This window comes from Helobdella robusta, assembly GCF_000326865.2.
Source record: "Helobdella robusta unplaced genomic scaffold HELROscaffold_20, whole genome shotgun sequence".
In the NCBI taxonomy this organism is placed as follows: domain Eukaryota; kingdom Metazoa; phylum Annelida; class Clitellata; order Rhynchobdellida; family Glossiphoniidae; genus Helobdella; species Helobdella robusta.
In genome coordinates this window covers 1,368,021-1,386,344 of record NW_008704084.1, presented here as the reverse complement: position 1 = coordinate 1,386,344, position 18,324 = coordinate 1,368,021, and the positions used below count along the sequence as shown (strand labels likewise).

At 35.4% G+C, this 18,324-nt stretch overlaps 2 protein-coding genes across 2 annotated transcripts; both read right to left on the bottom strand.

Moving 5' to 3' along the window:
* Positions 1-10,550: 10,550 nt before the first annotated feature.
* On the bottom strand, positions 10,551-14,281 carry HELRODRAFT_111100 (hypothetical protein; the record flags this gene model as incomplete). The annotated part of the gene is made up of 8 exons (XM_009017989.1): positions 14,234-14,281; positions 13,318-13,325; positions 13,012-13,252; positions 12,754-12,929; positions 12,012-12,367; positions 11,750-11,857; positions 11,254-11,387; positions 10,551-10,838 (listed from the first exon to the last, which is right to left on the bottom strand). Exons 3-8 carry the CDS (start codon positions 13,144-13,146, stop codon positions 10,551-10,553), a joined length of 1,197 nt encoding a protein of 398 aa, XP_009016237.1. The 5' UTR covers positions 13,147-13,252; positions 13,318-13,325; positions 14,234-14,281.
* A 1,610-nt stretch (positions 14,282-15,891) lies between these two features.
* Positions 15,892-16,479, bottom strand: HELRODRAFT_77533 (hypothetical protein; the record flags this gene model as incomplete). The annotated part of the gene is made up of 1 exon (XM_009017988.1): positions 15,892-16,479. The coding sequence occupies one exon, from the start codon at positions 16,477-16,479 to the stop codon at positions 15,892-15,894; it is 588 nt and encodes a 195-aa protein (XP_009016236.1).
* Positions 16,480-18,324: the final 1,845 nt, after the last annotated feature.

Sequence of the window (18,324 nt, the reverse complement as noted above, 5' to 3'; positions counted from 1 at the left end):
CAAAAATATCAACCATTACATACAACTCAACATCAACAAACACCATCAGATCAACAACAAAATCAACGAACATAAGCCACAAAACATCTATAGACACAAAAAATACAACCTCATCAAATATACATAGAGCCCCAGGTGAAAATTCAAAGCAGATAAAGGTGGATATAAAAGACTCCTGTGAGCCGGGGGAAATAGAAAAAACAAAAAGAAGATTGACTTTTGAACTGAAAAACACCAAGCCAGATGAAAATTCAAAGCAGACAAAAGTGGATATAAAAGACTCCTGTGAGCCGGGGGAAATAGAAAAAACAAAAAGAAGATTGACTTTTGAACTGAAAAACACCAAGCCAGATGCCAATGTCCACACATCACCAACAGAGAAGACACCATCTGAAACGAACGCAACCGCTCAAAACCTAGATGATGGTCTTCCAAACAGCATTAATACTGATAATCCAATAACATCTACGACTGCTAAAAGAAGATTGACTTTTGAACTGAAAAACACCAGGCCAGTTGCCAATGTCCACACATCATCAATAAAAAAGACATCATCTGAAACAATTTCAATCATCGCCAACAAGTCCATCATCAAGTTTTAAGCTGACACCAAGAATCCTGACAAAGAAAGGAAAAAATTCGGAAATAATAATGGATGGATTACAAAACTTTTCGAATATCAATTATTTAATTCTTTCGACAGCAATTAAAAAGAGAAGACTCACTCAGAAGAAAATAAAGTCAGTTCCACTTTTAAGGAAGCTTCAGCTGCAAGCAACGTTGAAGGTCCTGCACAGTTGGAACAAACAATAGTCTGCCCGCCCATTCATCAAACTTCTGCCGAATCATTGCCATCCATCCTGTGGACAATCCAAACTCAACATGTACATTGTACATATTGTATATATTGTACATATTGTTTATACTGTAAATACTGTATATATTGTATATATTGGAAAAAAAAGAAAAAAAAAGATAAATACTTAAATGATAATAAATTTTTGTTATTTAAATTTTTTGATTCATTTTTTTAATCATTTATGTCATATAATTTTTGTATTTATTCATTTGATTTTGTTTCAAAAATTTGCAGTATACTTAATTACAGTGGTGGCCAAACTAAGGCCCGCTGGCCGCATGCGGTCCCTATAGCTGTTTTATGCGGCCCGCGAGAACATGTTCGCTATAAAATAGTCGTCAGCCAGATATTATGACCAAAAAAAGAGCCACAAACATTAAAAAATTTTTTCCCGGGTCGAAAAATTTGCTATTTAAGTACATATTCGGCTACTCAATAAAAAATAGCTCTCAATGCGGCCCTAACAGCATAAAGTTTGGCCACCTCTGCTTTATTACATCTGGTAAATAGTTATAGTTTGTAGTTTGATTTGTATAAATAAATGATAATAAATAATTATTTATCATTAATAACAGTGAAATGACTAACAATAAATATTGCTCACAAGTTTAAATTTCAATCCGTTCGAATTTTGATTGCAATGATAGTATTCGCTAGACGATTATCACAATACAAATCAGTATAAAAATTAAGTCAGTAAATATACCTATCGAAGAAATATAATAAGGAATAATTCGAAGGTGATAAATTTTATTCACGGAATTTAAAAACAAAATCGCGATTTGAACCAATATATACTAAATGTGAAGTTCGTGTAGGCGGGTAGGTTTGAAATCCAACGTAGATGTCAATGACGGATTGGCGGATGGTTGAAAAAAAAAATGAAAACAATCGCAGATTAGTTGTGTTGCATTGTATGATATTTTGTTGTATTGTATTGTATTGTATTTTATTGTATTGTATTGTATTCGTAGTCTAGGTTTTATCTTTGATTCTAGTATGTCTCTTTCTACTCAGTCTAATAGTGTTGTTAGAAGCTCTTACTTTCATCTACGTAGAAAAAAAAAATTGGTTTTCCTTGATGATCCTACTCTTCTCCTTGTACTCTTGCAATGGCTAACTATAAAATATAGAATAATTTTTAAAATTTGCACATTTATGTATAAGCCTCAATCTAAATTATTTCCTAGATACTTATCAGATATATTAATTAAACCTAAACGCCCCGGTTTACGATCGTCTACTTGTTCTCGCTTTTTCTTAACTCGTGTTAAACACTCTTTTGTTGAATCTGCTTTTGCTTTTTTTGTCCCTTTTCTCTGGAACTTTCTACCTACTTCTCTGACTACTTCTCCATCACTTGCGAAGTTCAGAGCGGATCTCAAGACCCATCTGTCTGCAAAATTCATTGAGGAGTGCTGTTGAACATCGCGGAAATAGCGCATTTTAAACGGATGACGGTTTGTTTTAACTGTTTGCGAAAATTTCAAACAATGAATAATTTTGTATTTGTTTGGCATTGTTTCATACCTGTGCATATTTTATTTAAATTTATCCAACGAGCCAAAAAAAAACTAACAAGTCAACCGGCCTCCCAAACAATGTGAAAACGAAATGTTTTACAGAAACATTTACTCAGTACATCCATTTAAAATATAATAAAAATTCAATTTTTCATTTCACACCCGAAATGGAATGTGAAAAGAGTCAACCTAGCATTTGATGCATTTTAACGTTGGCTCCCGTTACATATCAATAATATGGTGAAAACTTTAGAATTTTATTCATTTCATCAAAAAAACAAATTACGCACGAGTAAACTCTCGAAAGTATTTAATTTAATTTAATCACACTTCACGTATTTGCACATTGCGACTGACCAAAGCTCAGTTCACAAACATAAAATTGTTCAGTCATTCTCTATGGCAGACGGAACAATGCGTAATAATTTGTCTATGCCCATTAGTTGCATAGGACATTTGTATCTGTATTTATATCTGTACATGTTTTTTTGTCGTTTTGGATTAATTTTTGTTACTTAGAATGTTACATGATTTGTTTTTTTTTGAAATTTTACAAACATTCTTTGAATGCAATCTTCATTAGATGTCTGATGGTCTTGTTGAATTCATGCTCTTTTTGTTAGCAGTTTGAACTTGAGCATTCAAGGAAACAAAAACTAATCAAAAACGTCAAAAACATTTTCATTTTATGCAAGAAAAGTAAACAAAAATATTAAAAAAAAAGGAAAAGCAAGATTTTACCGGTTTATTTGTGTTTATCTTTTATAAGAACTCTAAAAACCAGTGGTCAGTCATAGAAAGAAACAAGACATATATAATTTGAAAAATAGTTTGGGTTATAACGCAGCGTTTATTAAAAGAGTTCAACCGATCCTTATTGGCAATATATATATAAAATCCTCATGTCTAATTAATTTATTTTAAATTTTCAAAATTTTTTCAATATTAGCTTTCTCTAAAATAGAAGGTGGTCTTTCTAATTTTTGCCGTCCGGGCGCATTGCATCTTTTGTCCCATGGTTTCGACGGCCCCGATGAAATCTGTCTCAAAATTTTTTTTCAACAAATTGTTCCTACCCATATTATCTAAAGGTTTCTTAACAGGAAACAACTTGTTATAAACTTTGTTCAGATGTCTTTGTTATGCATTGTTAAGTGAACGATCCATGATGACATAATATGAAGAGACCATTCAACGTTCCAGTCTGCTCCAATAAATTATTTCTGGAACTTGATCGAGTTATCAGAACGTTGTGTGGTACTGGTTGTTCATCTCGCAACATCGGATTAGGCACAAGAGCTTTGTCTACGACGAAAGTTTTTTCAACGGGAAGAACTGTTTCTTGTTTCGTTCCAACGACAAATGTTCCATTTTTGTTGCCAGTGTTTGAACTTCTTTTGTACTTTTCAACATTTGTAGGAACTAGAAAGGTGTTATTGGTGTATGATTATTCCTATTTGCTTTTGCATTTGATTGAGTGGATGTATCAAATGTGGGAAGAATTTCTTGGTCTCCTGTTTGCTGAAGCGACGTAGGGATAGCTTGTAACTGATTCTAAACCGAAATAAACCTTGTTGCCAGACCTGATCTCAAAATGGATGTCTTGCATGGATGGACTTGTCGGATAGTGTCTTAATGAGTAGTTAAAATTTTATTCAAATATAAAATCGCCTATCTGCCCGTTCGGGTTTTAATTTCATTCTTTTCTAAATACTTTTAGAAAAACAAATAAACAAATTTTTAAACATTTTATTAAATATCTAACATGCTAAAAAGATTAAAAAAAAGTAAAAATCTATGATATTGTTAAAAAAGTTATGAAAAAATAAGTTAAACATGAAGACAGTTAATCAAAACAGTTAATATTGATATATAGACATCATAATCCTTAACAATCCATTTAGTGAATTCAACGGTTAATTTATTTAAGGTATCTAAGTTGCGTATGAGCAGATTTCATTTACATCACTACTAACATAAGTCATTTCATGCGTTAACGCAAGAAGCAAGCGAGTGTACGTATTTGTCAACGTGTTTATGCAAATGCATTGTTATATGTATGAACATTCGTATGATGTTTTTATGTATTGTATGTGTGTACATATGTACGTTGGTATGATTTGTATGTATGTACGTCTCTTTGTATTGTATGCCTGTATGTGCGTCTTTTTGTATTGTATGTGTTTATGTATGTATGAACGCGTTTTTGTATCGTATGAGTGTATGTATGTGTTTATGTATGTGTGTATGTATGTGTGTATGTTTGTATGTATGTACGCGTTTTTGTATGGCACGTGTATGAGTCTGAGTAAGAGTGTTTATAAAGCACACGAATATGTATGTGTTGTGTACATGCCCACCTACACCTAGTTAAAAAAGCATATTAAATAAAAATTGCATACAAATGCATTTCTAGATGATTCTTTTCATAATCTGTATGCACAGTGGACATAATATAAAAAGACAAGCTAGGATCATTTATAGACAAAATCATCGTCCTTTAACACATTTCAAATTGGCTTTTCGGGTTCTTGATTCCAAAGTTTGTGGGTTGTCAAATGATTTCTGGTATATTCCTTTCGTGTCACTGATCAAAGACTGCATGCATGAAGATGTTAGATATTTAAAAAAAGTATAATAATTGAAACATTGATCATTATTAATGTTTCTTTCCATCTGACAGATTAGAATTTTGAAAAAAAAACATGAAATCGAAAAATTCATATTTTCGCACACTGCTGTCGCCACACGTGAGCACGCATAACAAATAAGACGAAAATTTGGTAAAGAGCTGTATTGAATTTGCAGGAACAGCTATAAGGCGACACTCAATTAAATGCCCGCAAGAATCACGTACATGTTGTGTTAGTATCAACCAAATAAGATGAATTTAAAACATTTCAGGATTGACCGACCAGTCTGGAAAGAATTTTCTTCGGCAAGTTGTGGTCATCGTGCCAGACATATTTCTTTTCGAGGTTCAGAATGGAACCGTCATCAAACTCGACCTGATTCATTTGAAATTTGTAACATGTATTGTGGGTACATTTAATTTAAAGCACAGTCACGACAATGTAAAATTGGTACATATAAATTCATCCTCCAGTCTAGAGCATGAGTGTTTAAAAGAAACATTTAGCTTGACAAACTTGCTCCAAATAAACAACCAATCGACCAACTGACCTTCCCTTTCGTCATTCATTCATTCATTCATTCATTCATTCATTCATTTATTCATTCATTCATTTATTCATTCATTCATTCATTCATTCATCCAACCAACCATTCAACTAAACCAACCAACCAACCAACTAGCCAACCAACCAACCAACCCTCATCATGTCCACTGGATTGATTCCCATGAAGAGAGCCTTGTACAGCTGCTTGTCTGACCACAGAACATCAACAGAAGTGTTGATCGGTGGTGGATGGTTGACATCTATCTTGTGGGACTGTGCAGTGTGTGGAGTGTGTTAAGTGTGTGCAATGTGGAGTGGAGTGTGTGCAGTGTGGAGAGTATACGGTGAATATGTAAAGGAAGGCAGGAGTGACAGGAGTGAGGTGTGCATATACAAGTATTGATTCAATCAAAAATGAAGCAAGAACCATGTCTTAACATAAGGCTGGAATCTACAGGTATCAACTATCACAGCACCATCCTACTTATTCCGTAATGTGAATTGTAAGCAACGAAATGGTCATCAGCACACGAGGATGATGAATGACTGAACCAACTTTCAGGTTGTCAGCTCAGTAAGTCGGAAAATCATAACAACCACCATCAGGGTCATTGCAATTGTAAAGATAATAAATGAATGAACGAATGAATGAATGCATGAAAGAATAAACAAATGCATAAATGGAAGAAAGAATGAATAAATGAAAAACGCAAGAGAACCAAAGTACCTTGATGTCATCAGGAAATGTGTCGCTACTATGGGACCCATCTTCAAACTGCAGCCTGCAAAACATCTGCTTGTGGATACCTCTGATGATGCCTCTGTAGTATCTGCTTGGTGCGATCATTCAATAGTTGGTTGGCTGGTTGGTTGATTGTAAATGACTGATTGATTAGTTGGTTGGTCGGTTAGTTGGTCGACTGATTGCAAATGACTGATTGATTAGTTGGTTGGTCGGTCGATTGGTTGGTTGATTGTTTGTAAAAAACTGATTGATTTATTGATTGATTGGTTGGTTGAGAAAAAAATTGGAACTAAATCAGAAGTAAATAAGATAGAAAATCAGATGCCTGTGATTTGTATGCTTTACGACCACTCGATCCAATGCTTTGAATAGTTTTGTTGTTCTTGTTGAATGTGACGTTGCTGTTGTTGTTGTTGCTGTTGTTAGCAGATGTGATGATGCTGCTTGATGCGACAGTGATGGTGGACGTGATGTTGATGTTTTTGAATGTGATGATGTTGATGATGAGTGTAATGTTGGTGACGTCACCGATGACGTTGTGCTGCCTGATTTGGAGGAGCTCCTACCACTGCCAGTTGTGTCGTCGTCGTTGTTGGTTGGTTTGCTGGCAGCCTGTGAAGCAATCAAACATGACATGGCATGACGTGACGTGACGTGCATACAAATAATAATATCCATCCACATTTCATAGATACTTTTTAAGTATCTGCTTACAGTTGATTGGTCGTTCAGTAACTGAACAACCAATCAACTGTAAGCAGATTTATAAAAGGAAAAAATGAATTTAAACGCAGATTAATAACCATAATGAAACATTGGATGAAGTAATGTAAATTGACGTGAAGTGGATTAATTTTATTGCTATGTGGATTGATGTAATGTGAATTGATGTAATGCGAATTGATGTAACGCAAACTGATGTAATGTGAATTGATGTGACGTGGATTCATGTGACGTGGATTGATGTGATGCAGATTGGTTCGATGTCAATTGGTACCTTGCTCTGATGACTAGAGCATCTACATAGTATCTTTAGCCTGTTGTCCCGCATCTTTACATAGAATTTGAATTTTGACTGATGTGCGCAAGACGCATGGAACATCCGGTTGCAACTTGCGCGGGAACATTCAACTAATCTTTCGGTCTTGTTACTTTTGACCACTGATGAGCAGATGTCACACGATCGCTGCTGATGCTGGCAGTTAGAAGTTGAATGTTCCAAGCTTAAATAACCATTGCACACCACATGTTAACAGCAAACAAACACCATCAACAACAACAGCGCAAACAAAACAGCAGCACGAGTCTGACTGACCTGCAGACTTTGACCTGCGTCCTTGAACTCGACCCACTGTTTCTTGTCCCCACTGAATGTCATGGAATGGGACTGGAGAAGGAGGCAGAGGACGTGCAGCCAGCCGCCGTCACTCGTCTGCTTCAGTGCTCCCCCCCGCATCGTGCACATGGAACAATTCGACTGCATGCAATTACGAGGGAGGCCACCATTTAGTTTTCACAGGCATCAGTAATGAATTGTCACCTCATACAACACAGCAGCAGACCAACCAGATAATTTAATTTAACAGAGGCAAATAATAAAAAATTTACTGATTCTAACAAAAAATATTAATTAATTAAAAAAATGGAACACAACACAAACCATTCAAACATACGTCACCAACAACAAGCAGACAAACATACAGACATACATACAGACAGACAGATATGAACCACCTGTTTGAAGTTGGCAGCACAGCATCGATCACAGATCCAGTTGTTGACACTGTTGTACGTTGCTCCGTAGCAGGCTGCAGCAGCATTAAATGATATGCAGGTCAGATTGGGCTTGCATAATAAGTTAAACCAAACAATGACAAATGATACTAATGCAATAATACCAATCTCCAATTCATATGCAAAGTGCGTCTGTGCACGTCAGCAAGAATGAGTGGCTGCTTTCCAGTTAATTATCTCCAAAACAATTGTTTCATTCAGGGTGTCTTTCTTATTTTCTGCAACGGTTTATGAAACTTTGCTTGCGCAGTGCACACAACCACTGTGTATGCAGTAGAATATTCTGCCTGAACTAACTCGCCGGCTGACATTGAAACCGTAAAAACACGATTGGAATCAACGATTTCTTCAGCAACGATGATAGCGATGAAATGATATGACATGAAGCGAACTCTAAACCATAGCCAACTCACATGCATGGACAACAAGACTGCAGGCACTGCACTTCAACAGTTGGTCATCGGGCAAACACCTCATCCTGTCATCTCCCTCATCATCTCCATCTCCCTCATCATCGTTATCCTCACCATCGTGGTTCGACGACGATTTGAAGAATGATGTTGGCAGGTGGGTGGCACAGGACCTGGGCAGTGACTCCACCTTCTGGCCATCCTAGATAGGATCCATTAGTAATTACTGATTACGCAATACAATAACAAACGATCACTTGCAATCTGGGAACATTAAGTGACAATATCCTTACTATCATTACAATTCAAAAGAACAAGAAAAACGAACTCACACAAATACAAAACATTACAAACACTCCCTCTCTCTCTCTCTCTCACACACACACACACACACACACACACACACACACACACACACACACACACACACACACACACACACACATAGAGGAGAACATAAATTTCCCACGTTAAAGAATGCAGAACAAATGAAGCAGTGAGGATATCTGACAGAGGACTTCTCATGGAAGTTCATCTCTGTGGAAATGTTGAACGTCGTCCTGTTGAATAGGCAGGCCACCTTGCTCAACTCGGGCATGTGTCGAGTCACTTTGTCCTGCAGCTTCATGACTGGTTAGTGGGTGTTAGTGTGTGCGTGCGTTCATGAAAATGTGTGTGCATTGCTGTCAATCATCAACAACAGCATCAACCCTCAATGGAACTTGCTATTTGAATGCACATTTCCGCTACTTGGAATTTAGTTTTTCTATATAAATCAATTTTAACAAATTTAAATATTTCTAAAATATAGTTAATAAACTTTATCAATTAGAAATGTTGTGTCACGGCGGTACGAAGAAGCACTTGCAGACTCAGCATAAGTATGATTTAAATTTCTATACCATCGAAATAGATGTCAAACATTAGCAATATTAACGTTAACTCTGTATTATATTGACATTTTAAGTAACGTTTGTCTGGGGTGCAAAATCCCAAAGAAAAAGTTCCGGTAAAAATTAACGTTGAGATTTTTTTTTTTTAATTTTTATGCATAAAAATATGACAAAATGCTATCTTAACAATGTCCTAAAGCATGAGCGCTGTGGTTTTGCTAATAAGGAAGTAGTAGCCATAGAGAGTGCCTTAGCGAGCATCCCAAGTTTCAGCTGAGAGCGAAGCAGAACACAGCAGAACACACGACAGTTCCACACCACAGAATACAAGGAGCACAAAAAATTGATAGATACATACCTGACGACGGTGAGAGCAGATTTTGTTGCTGACCCTTCGCTTCCATTCTCTGTTCAGAAATTGAATGACTACATCATAGTAACATATATCAACAATGAACTTGTAAACAGAAATTTATAATAAAAAACAATTACAATTAGTTCATCTAATTTATAACTTATTTGCCCATTGTGTGCGATAGGAGTTCCTGTGCAGGCATCTATCTATATTATACAGTGTATACGAAAATATTTTACCGTCAAGAATTTGAATTAAAAATGATACATTATCTCATTCTTATTATAGAAGAGTCATCATGAAAAATGTGTTGGAAATCAACGAGTGTGCAATGAGGAACCGAAGGATGGTTACAAATAAGCATTCATTTGTATGGAAACTCAAGTAAACTCCATTGTAACCTTCCGCCTACTGCTGCATATTTTTGTACATCTCCTGTTATTTCCATCGTCATCACTACTATCCGAAGATGATGATGATGATGACATTCTTGACCTTTTAGACACCGGTGCTTCGTAATCTGCATCTTCATCGCCCTCATCATCAGAATAATTATCGTCGTCCTCATCATTGAACTTAGACTTCCTCTTCATGATGTGCTTGATGTCATCAGTCATTGATGTCAGTGACGTGATGACTGGGTGCCGCCTACTCACCTTACTCACTGAAGATGTCGACGCAAGGTCCGAGTTATTGGACAGTACTCTCCTGCAAGAGAATACGAAATGAAGTTTTCGAAATTTTCGTAACGACTCAAGACATTTAAAAATATTAACAACTATAAAAACAGCCTCAAGCCGAAGCATAATATTGTAAACTTTTATTAAATTGAAATTTTAAAAATTCCCACCCAAATGTGCAGCTCATTTGATTGGTTGCCTGGCCATCATTGCCATCATCACCGATGTTATTAGCACCACTCTTACCGCCAACAACGCTTTTGCTTGACGGGATTTTCTTAACACCCCCCTCTGGATGGCACCTATCCTCCCCTCTCTTCCAGGCTTCGTATCTCTCGGGTTGGTAGGTCTTAACGAACTCATCCATGTCTATTCTAACCATGTCGTCATTGCAGGTGCACTGGTTGTTACGGAGATGATGACGATGATGATGGTGGTGGTGTTGATGATGATGGCGGTGTGTTCATTTGTTTTTATTGCTTAGCGATTGTTGAATTATGAAAACGAAAAAAAGCAAAAATCATCATATTCGAATATTAATATCATCATCATCCACGTGTTCAAACAAAACAACTCCAAACCCTTCCACCCCCATTACCATCTCAGCATTAGTACAAGACACCAACCACTCCTAATTTGTGAACTACCTTCCTCATGGACATTCTCAAATTCCCCTCATTAACTAGCACCACGACCACCCAAATCACCCACACCGCTACAAATGTCACTGGCAGCACATCAACACAAAGCTACAACAACAACAACAACAATGAAACAACAACAAAATAACAACAGAATGACAGTGGAACAACAACCTGCAAACAGTTCTTCCCATAGTCAATCCACCTCCTCGATGCAAAGTTGGTCGACTCAGCACAGTTGTACCCCATGTTGAAGCCGGCATGGTAGGCGTAAGGGAATGTTATCATGAACTCACCTGCTCTTTGCACTATCTGATATGCAAATGATTTCATTCATTCACTTTCATCCATCCGTTTATCTTTTCATTCTATTTAATTATTCGCCCATTCAGTTATTCATTCGTTCATTCATTAACTAGTTATTAAAAATATTTTCTTTGCATGAATGTTGGCTATCTGGACGCTTCTAACCATGCCTGCCCATCCAACTGTTCCCAACTTTCTTTTGATGCTTGAGTCATTTCTAAAATCAACTTTATTACCCCTTACAATTCCTTACAGTATGTTTTCCAATCATTTTCTAAGTATCCAAATCATTCAACCATATCATACACATGCATAGCAAGTGATAGACATTGAATGGCCAATTGAGACTCAACACAACAGTGACAGACCGTATCGTATGGAATGCTGTATCTCCTGAGAACATGTGGTGAGATTTGGGTCATCTTATGGCGTAGGAAGGCAGGACATTTCTTCAACTCGTTTGGGAAAAATCCTTCGAAGAATGCAATTGAAAAGTAATTTTGGCAACAAAATGGTAAGAAAAAGCAATAACAAACAGCTACAAAAGAAAGATGGTTATTGCCAAGAACAACAAACTTAACAATAATTAACTAAAAATTAAGGCTAAGTGTCCATCGACCAAAAACCTTCAGCCAGTCTCTCGAATCTCCTTCCATCTTGTGGAGGAATGGTGTACCAAAACTTTGGCTCCCCATAATGCAAGTAGTTGATGCTGTACAGGTCCATATCCTCTGTGTGCCAGCAAAACGAGGTCTTCCACATGCCGAAGTAGAGGTAGGCAGTGTTGACTCCTTCGATCTTTGTGTTGTACTTGCTGCCGACGAGATCGAGTATGGTGCCCAAGTTATTGATGTTCCACAGTGGCTGGTCCTCGTCGTATATTGATCCTGATAAATCTGCTCCGTAGATCGGGGCATTGAAGGTTAGGTTCTTCCAAAACTTCCTCTCCAGTTCTTCAACATCTCCTTTTGGAGGACTGTATCTACGTTGTAGTTGTTGCTAGATTTATTACTCTTGATTATATAATCAAAAAAACAATATTAACTTTTGTGGCTATCTTAGTGGGGCTAACTTCGTGAAGAAACACTTACCTGTGTTATTTTAGCTTTATGCATTTTATTATCAGTTCAACTAGAACTACTGATGTTTATTTATCGCTATACAGAACATGTTAATTTTCTTTAGGTTTGAATTCAGACAAAATTTCATCACAAGGAATGTCTGATTATTTAATAAAAATGTCATCCTTTAACTGCAGCATAAGTTATAAATTCCATATCGATCTATAACTTTGCATTTGATAAAATTTAAAATAACTAAAACGAAACTGATATATCAGGGGCATGCGAGCCAATACAAATTACAGACTTTGAACTTTTAGCTAATTTGGCAAACTCCTTGACTGTCATTGGTTTGGTCTGGATGTTGAATTGCTGAAAGAGACCTTTGTTGCCAGTAACAACCTGCTGTATGGGGGAGGAGATGGTGATGTTGATGTCCTCATAGCCCCCTCGCCGAGGGACCCATCCTTTTGGTGGAATGATCTAAAACATGGAAGATTAACATTAATTTAATCATAAATAATTGTTAATGACAAAAAATCCAGATAAACCATCAGAAACATACCTTGGCCAGACCAGCCATGTGGGCCCCTTGTGATTCGATGTAATCAATATACTTTGGAAAGTTCCTAAACTCACTCATGGTTGGATGGAAAACAGGAATTTTGAATTGACAAGTAGGTTTTGAAGAGTAATCCATGACGAATGTTTTATTCAATAACTATTTTTATACAACTAATGAAGCACTAATTTTACAGCACTTATGCTTGCATAACAGTTTTTTGTTCTTGTCGTTAGGTACGATACTAGATGGTAAGAAAATGAAAAAATATAAATGTTATATATATGTTATAAATTAAAAAAATGCATTCGTAACAAAGAAACTTATGTCTGCATGCTCTGAAAACCAGTGTCAGAGTCGGATGAAAAATATCCAAGTACCAACACCAAGTTCCAATACCCAGAAAAATTTTTCAACTTTTGCATCGTAATTATTGTTTATTTATTTTTGCTTCTTTCCAACTTGATGGGGAGAAGCAAAATTTTAAAAAATAATATTAAAAGTGCGACATCCACTAGGCAAAAGTAGATGTTGCACTTTTGCGACATCCTCTTGTGCACTTATCAAGTGAACAAGTGCACTTATGAAATAAGAAGCAAGGCACACACGTGTATGCCTTGCTTCCCTCCAACTAGTGTCTCGTTGAGTCTGACAACCAAAATATCAAGTAGCTCTCTTATTTTTGCTTTTAAATTAAACTGGCCATCTAGCGCCATCGTATCCCCTGGTCACAAAAATGATGCTGAAAAACTAATTAGTTATGAATTTCTAGAAAGAAATTTTTTTAAATACAATTTTTTTCTTGGTTTTTTAAATTTAATAATTAATTTATAATATTAATATTAATTGAAGACATTTTGACAAAATGATTTTGTTTGCCCTCACACAGACATTTTTCTCGCAAGGCACTTAATTTTAATTTTATAAAATTTTTATCTAATATAATTTGAAATTTTGTATATTTTACATTAATGATTATATAATAATAATATTAAATATAAATTATATTTTATTATTATTATATTGATATCCGTAATTATTTCCAAATTTTATAATTTACGTTTTGAAACGGCCGCTGCAGAGTCCCAAGGTTTCAGCGTTTGTTAGGCATTCAGAAATATGGCACGAAAATTTTGAAAACCATTTAATTAGTTAAATTAAATAAATCAATTATCAAACAAATTAAAATAACTTGTAAGCAATGAACGGTCGGAACGTACCGTAACGGTTTTAATATTTATCGTCAAATTAAAAATACTCTAAACTTTTTATCGCTTGTTTGTTTGCATAGACAATCGACCACAGCAATATTGAGTTTCAGAAATACGGAGCGTTTGAATATAAACGCAGAAAATTTTAAATCTATGAACCAAGGAGCTGCCCAGAAAGGATGCCGCACTTTTTACGTTATTTGTACTTCCCAACCTGCAACCTCCTGTCATAAACTGTCCTAAATTTTCAAATCCAAAAACTTCTTTATTCAAAAAACAGCCAAGCTGGAAAAATACAAAATAAGATTATAATATAAAAAGGCCGCCATGCTCTGAGTTAAGTAACAGCCGCTTTGTAATTTTTCCTGCACCAGTTTTTATACTTCTGCTCAAACTCTCGAAAATTGCCTTTCATTTTTGACAGTTACTAGGATATTACAATTCGTGACAAGATCACATAAACAGCAGCAACTATTACAATATCAACCATTCTTCTATTCGTTGTGTAATCAAGAAAGGTGATTCGTTTTAGCCGACGGACTTCAATGGTTTTAATCCACCCAAAAAAATGCTATAAGTTCTTGACAGGAGGACGAGTTTTCGATAAAGTAATATAAAACCATGGCCTGAAAAGACCATGCTCGATACCTGTAGGGCCACCCTGAGGGAAGAAAAATTGGAAGATTGTCCTGGACCACAAGTGAAGCTAATCAAATATGAAACATTTAGACGGGCAATTAGGTTGACTTATTACCGAAGTTATCAGCTGGGTGAGCAAGTCATCAATCAAATGCAGGCCGCACGCAAAACGCCAAGGGCGGCCTTTTATCCAAGCGATACACCTAAGAATTATGTAGCTAGATTTGTTCATTGTATTTCGTATCAAGGACGAATCAAACATTAAACAACGATTTAGCAAAAACAGATACATCTCAAAATGTATGCTTGACAAAAAAAAAATGATTTGGCACAAATATAGCTATATCTCTTAAAATGTATGCTTGACGAAAAAACCGTTTAAATAGGCATTAAATAGGCAAAGTTAGAAATTACCCCTGTACTGAAAATTAAAATTTGAATAGTAAAACTCAAAAAATGATTTCCATCTTTTTATTATTTTACAATAGTTGAAATAATAAAATTTTATTTCCTTTAAATCCATCAAATTAAACAAAAATGAAAATTAAGTGAAACCCGGAGGTAAAAAAAATAACGCAATCCCGTTAAAGACAGACACACAAAGATTAGAAAAACTATATGAAATTAAAATTATGTTAAGCAATTTATTGACAGGAAAAACTTTTAACCATATATAATTAATATTATATTGTGTACAATATAAACTAATGATGAAATTGTCATCTGCATAAAACTAGAAACAGAGATTGCCTTTTAATTAGAAAATTACAAAAAAGAAAATAATATCACCACAGTTGAGAAACGAAAACCTAAATCAAAGTTGATATAATTAATTGTTGTACAACACATGAACTTATAAAATGGAAGTGTTCAAGTTATTTTATTTAGAGATGCAATTTTTGTTAGCAGCAGAATATCTTTTCACTGAAATTCGTAATACTCGCACGACCATTTTCTCTTTAAATCTAAACTTCCAAGTTTAAGGTCAGGAAAATTAGGTTTTCAACAGTTGAAATCGCTACATAAAAAAATTTCAAAATTCAATGGCTGGCTTATTTTTAAAACTTTTCGTAGATCTTTCACTGGCTTTGAATTGCAAATTATTGCCAAAGATTGTTATTTTGAATCCCAGCACTTTTATGGAAAATAAACAATTATGTTTTGGAATTTTTTTAACCTCGTTTGATCTGGTTATGATGTTCATTGTATTTTTAGTTTCAATCAATATGATACCTTTTAGGCCAACCAGAGAAGGGCATTTAGATTTGCATACTTCAATCTCACAGCCATGAAGATCAGCCTTCAAAATTCTTCTTCCCATCTCTTTTTTATCAGATGTGCAACCATCTAGCAAAGTGTTCATATAGTCTAGCCACAACTCGTGTAGTGGTATGTATAGGTTGTATATTTTTTCGTTCTCATCTAAACTCAAGAGCTTCAACTTTTTTTTTTGTTTGGTTGGCAAACCACGACGTTTTTGGCTGCAAATTACTTTTGAAGTTTTTATAGTGTTGAATAAATTAATCTTCCTGTACTTTTGTTGAATATCATCTTCATTAATTTCTTTTAAATATTTTTTTGGCATCAATTTCTGCAAAAACGAATTCGTGAAATCATCCATAATGATTGTTTGTCAATCTTCAAAGCCACAAGGAAATAAAGATGATCAATGCAAATCTGTATGTAAAAATGTCAATAAAAATAAATTGTTATAAATGATCAGTTTAGCTAAACAAATAATTTTTAATGAATGGGGCTAATAAATTAATTCAAATGACTTCAAAAAAGCAACTAAAATAAAACTTAGACGTTTTGTAATTGATAACATTTTGTTAACTATGTCTGATAAGATCATTTGCAATTATTGCTCGTTATTTAATATTTATTACTACCAGACTGAGCATTCTACATCATGATTTAAAATGTTCTGAAAGTAATAATGCCAGAACCATCAAAAGTCTTAAAGTTGTTAAACATTTAAAACATAGTTGTTGCCTTGCGTCAGACATCATTGGAGGGATCCAGACGAGGCCGTAGCCAGTTAGCCACGGCGACCGGGTTACGCCAGAGATCTATTATCGTGAAATGAGTTGGGTTCTTTGGGCAGCTAAACAGATGGGGAACATCATCAGGAAGTAATTGGCATATTGGACAGATGTTGCTGACCCTACTGTCTATTTTCGATCTGTAGCTGTTGAGGGAGATGCAGTGACCAGAGCAGAGCTGGGCCAGTTTTCTTCTCAACGCTCTGGGCAAACTCTCCTCTGCCTTGTCTATTTTGGGTGTTGGAGGTGGCCATCCGTTGAGCAGCACAGCGGCGTGATGTCTCCGAGGCGAGTTTCGCAGCACTGCAATGCAAGGCCGATGAAGCTGCCTTTAACGCTCTGCTGTCGGTAACTGTGGGCAGAACGGTCTGCACTGTCTGTACATATTTGCTGAATAATGTGTGTTTTATATTTCTGTTGGGTCATGGTTCTCTTGTGATGTGGTGGCAAGGGTGACTGGTATTATGGCATTGTAAAAGAAATTGAGATGATAGTAGGTCAGTATGCTGCTTTACTGATAGCATCAGGCATTCAGAGTGGAGATGTTGTTCCGATGCTATTCCGTGGCATCCGGTGATTACCCGTAAAGCAGCATTTTTTAAACGCTCTGGAGCAACAGCCTTCTCGTGGTGGAGCCGATTGGATATTCTGGTACTCTCCAGTTGTTCAACAAACCGTTGCAACATAGTTTAAACTCCCTTTAAAACATAGTTTTGTTTTCTAATGTCACTGCAGACTTTACATGGAGTATTACAGCTTAAAACCTATTTTATGATTGCAATCTCAATAGAGATGTGTCAAACAACATTACAATGAACAAACTTTGTTGTATTCATATTATCAGAGTTGTTGCCAACGCAATAAATTGAGGTAGTACACAACTTACATGCTTGAAACTTGTTAGCAAATATGTTGACCAAAAACATTTATAAAGGTATTTAAGGCCTCACATGACACTAAAGATATTATTTATCTTATTTCACCGTCGCTTATCTGCAATTAAAACATTATTATGTTTCAACGACTGCAAAAATTATATTTTAAAAAGTATACTGAATATATTTTAAACAAATTTTTAACTTTATAACTGATTAAAATAAAAAAATTATTATCTTAATTTCACTGTCATTTAACTGCAATGAAATCATTATTGTTTCAATGACCATCAGGGACGTAGCTAGCCAGGGGGGGGTTTTGGGGTCCGACCTCACCTTGCTGGGTTTGAATTAGCGTAAATTCAACTTTCAAACCAATACCACAGATTCCAATTTTATGAGCTCACTAGATTCTTCAACTGCTGATGAAGCCTTTGATTTCATAAACATTTGATTCGATTGTTATTTTAAAATAAAATTTAATCATTTTTTATTATTGAAGTTAGTTTTTTTATGGTAGACATTTGTTTTTGTTAATTTTTTTTA